Raw genomic sequence first — 3,323 nt, forward strand, 5'->3', positions numbered from 1 at the left:
TATACTTTATTATTTGTTGATTTTCGCTTAATATAGAGTATTTCAAAAACCTTTACATCGTTTGCTTGTTAAAGACACATTTTGTAAAATAATTTTAGGCAGGAACTGAATACTTTTTATTATTAATTATAAAATATATGGTTACAATTGAATTATAAAGTACTAACAGTTTTTTGTTTTTTTTCTACCTTGTAAACTGTTCCAAAGGCCCCGGAACCGAGTATCTTGACTCTTTTAAGTTCTGTTTCCTTCAGGATGCGCAGCTGGGCTTGGTTAGGAGCTGTGCCGCTGGGCGTCAGTGGTTCCACCAACTGAAAACACAAGTCCAAAATAAAAACATTTAATCAGTAAGTGCTGAAGTTGTAATCTTGGAAACTATGTAGACATTTTAATACTTTCACAAATACAGTCATTATATAATAATGAATACACACAAACATCAGTTGGCACATCTAATTTCCCATCATGTTGAGTCGTTGCAAATAATTGAATAAAAAAACAAAAAACAGATAAACACTGATTTACAGGAAAAACAAAATGAAATACAACACAATGAACTTAAATGGACTTAAGTACAAAAACAGTTGTTCATTTAATGTTTTCTTTACTTTGAATAAAGCAGTGCAGCTTGTTTAATAATACTTTTTTCTTGTCATGTAATGTTACATAAAACTGTTGTAACTAAAATCACTTAAAAAAAGGAATCTAAACCATGATGTAATATTTGGTGTGAGGTGAGACTTCCATTACTGAAACAAAAAAGAGCAGGACAGACATGCTGTAGGTGGATTAACAAAACTATGACCAAGTACAGGGAGGTGGATAAGTGTGGCTCTTGAGAAGAAACTGAGCCATTTCATGTCATTTCCATAATAATGCTCAGGTAGGAGAACAAACAGATGAAATAGTAAAAGTGGAGGAGAGGGAGGAGGAAGATGTAAAATAGGGAGAAAATCTATGGCAAAAGTAACAATAAGACCGAAAAAAGAGAGGCAAGCTGCTGAATTAGTCAGACGCAGCAAAAGCATATGTGAGGGAGCAATATACTGAGAATTACAGAAAACGTTGGAAGATTAGAGAGGGAGGGAGAGTGCACGTAAGGAAACAGAGGGGGTGTAAATCAGCCTAGCTGTGGTCGACAGCTACTGTCCCTCCGGCTTAGGGTTACCATTTGATTAAAAACAATAGCCATTCTTCATTTAAATGGAATAACAAATCTGGTCTGGCTAGGTGGAAATAAGAGGGGTGGGGTGCCACAAATACACCCAACACAACATAGATGTCCTAAAAATGGTCCATCTTCACTCACAGAGACAGACCTCTATTCATTACTTTCTGGCAGTCATGGTTTTGGAAATGCTGAGCTGCTGCAGTTAGAATAAAAAAGGAGTGGAGTCCCCCCACCCCTTACTCTACAAGGCAGTTTAAAAAGCTAAGGTAACATCTTTTAGCTTTAAAAACTGCTAGCTTTCCTCCATGCTACAAAAGATTAAAATGCATATAATACTAACTTACTTTTTATGTACAGTAGTCCCTCGCTATTTTGCGGTTTGTTTATCGCAGACTTGCTCTATAGCGGCTTTTCAAAGTAAGATTGGACATGACACATGACTGGCTGAATGATGGATGAGTCACACAACTGGAATGGATTTTTTATTTAAAATCAATTATTTTAAATTATTTAGCACCTCCTGTACATTTGTATAGCCCAAAGCTTCGGAAAAAAGCTACCTCTTGCAGCTTTTTGCAGCCCTTACTGCTGCAGGATAAACTTTCTGCAGGAGCTGAACAGCTAATCAGCTGTTCAACATGCAGAGCGGATAAGTGGGTGTGGCCAAGAGCAATTGCAGGCGGCAAAGAGCAGAGGAGGGGGGCTGAGGTGGTGTAGGGGCAGGGCACCCAACTCGGGACACAAAGATCCAGGGTTCAATTCTCGATAATTGAACATCTCGTGGTGTTTCTGAACAGGACACCTTATCCCCAGTTGCTCCTGAGGCACTTTCCATAGCTGCACACTGCTCCACCTGGTGGTGGATGGGTTAAAAGCAGAGAGCCAATTTTGCCATTTTATGGGAACATACAATGATGACAATACCCAAATAGAAAATACCCGCTACCCCAAATACCTGCTACCCAAACAGAAAACCTTGGCTGAATGCAGAGGTGCGCACCCTGCTGGAAGCCAGGAACACTGCCTTCAGGTCTGGAAGTTCAGAGGAGCTGAGTAGGAAAAGGAAACAGCTGGTTGTTGGTATTAAGAAGGCCAAGGCCACATATGCACAGAGGATTGCGGGTCAGTTCATCTCACAAGACCCTCAGTGCATGTGGAGGGGCATTAAGTGCATAACATATTATAAAGGAAGGAGTGAACAATGCCCCAGAGATCCATCTCTGCCTGATGCCCTCAACAAGTTCTATACACGCTTTGAAGACCCCAACAGACCACCCAGCACCAGACTCACTTCACCACCGGATGAAGAGCATCACAGCGTGACCTCAGCCCAAGTAAGGAGTACTTTCAGGAGGATTAATCTGCACAAGGCAACCGGCCCAGACAACATCCCCGGAGAAGTGTAGAAAGAATGTGCCGATCAGCTCTGTGAGGTGCTGGCAGACATCTTTAACTCCTCACTTACTCTTGAGACAGTTCCTACCTGCATGAAGACTGCCACTATCATCCCAGTCCCCAAAAGCTCTAAAGTGACTGGTCTGAATGACTATAGGCCAGTGGCCCTCACCCCGATAGTCGCTAAATGCTTCGAAAAACTGATTATGACTCGCATCAAAACAGCCATCAACATCAACGAGGACCCTCATCAGTATTCATACTGTGAGAACCGATCAAAAGAGGATGTCATGTCCTCTGTGCTCCATACTGCACTCAACCACCTGGAGCGGAAAAACTCTTATGTCAGTATGCTCTTTGTGGATTTCACATCCGCCTTCAGCACGATGATCCCCCAAACCCTGATGGACAAACTATTCACACTAGGACTAAGCCCCTCCATTTGCAACTGGGTACTAGACTTCTTAACAAACAGACCACAGTCAGTGAGGATCCACAAGTTATCCTCCTCCAACATAATCCTCAGCAATGGCTCTCCTCAGGGATGTGTGTTGAGCTCCCTCCTGTTTACTCTGTTCACGTATGATTGTGCAGCTACCCATCCAGGCTGTCACATTTTAAAGTTCGCAGATGATACAGTGGTGGTGGGATGCATCACAAAAAATGATGAGTCCAGCTACAGGCAAGAGGTGGTACACCTGGAGAGCTGGTGCAAAGAGAATAACCTTCACATCAATGTGAAGAAGACAAAGGAGAT

General features: G+C 42.0%; 1 protein-coding gene across 1 annotated transcript in view; it reads right to left on the reverse strand.

Moving 5' to 3' along the window:
- erbb4b (erb-b2 receptor tyrosine kinase 4b) overlaps positions 1–3,323 on the reverse strand; it is a 161,424-nt gene that overhangs the window by 52,384 nt on the left and 105,717 nt on the right. The window contains exons 13-14 of the mRNA XM_037686139.1: positions 1,732–1,903; positions 189–311 (exon numbers count right to left, since the gene is read on the reverse strand). Coding sequence (XP_037542067.1) covers positions 189–311; positions 1,732–1,903 — 295 coding nt within the window. The remainder of the gene's footprint in view (positions 1–188; positions 312–1,731; positions 1,904–3,323) is intronic.

This window comes from Nematolebias whitei, chromosome 13 (assembly GCF_014905685.2).
Source record: "Nematolebias whitei isolate Nwh7 chromosome 13, NemWhi1, whole genome shotgun sequence".
NCBI lineage: Eukaryota > Metazoa > Chordata > Actinopteri > Cyprinodontiformes > Rivulidae > Nematolebias > Nematolebias whitei.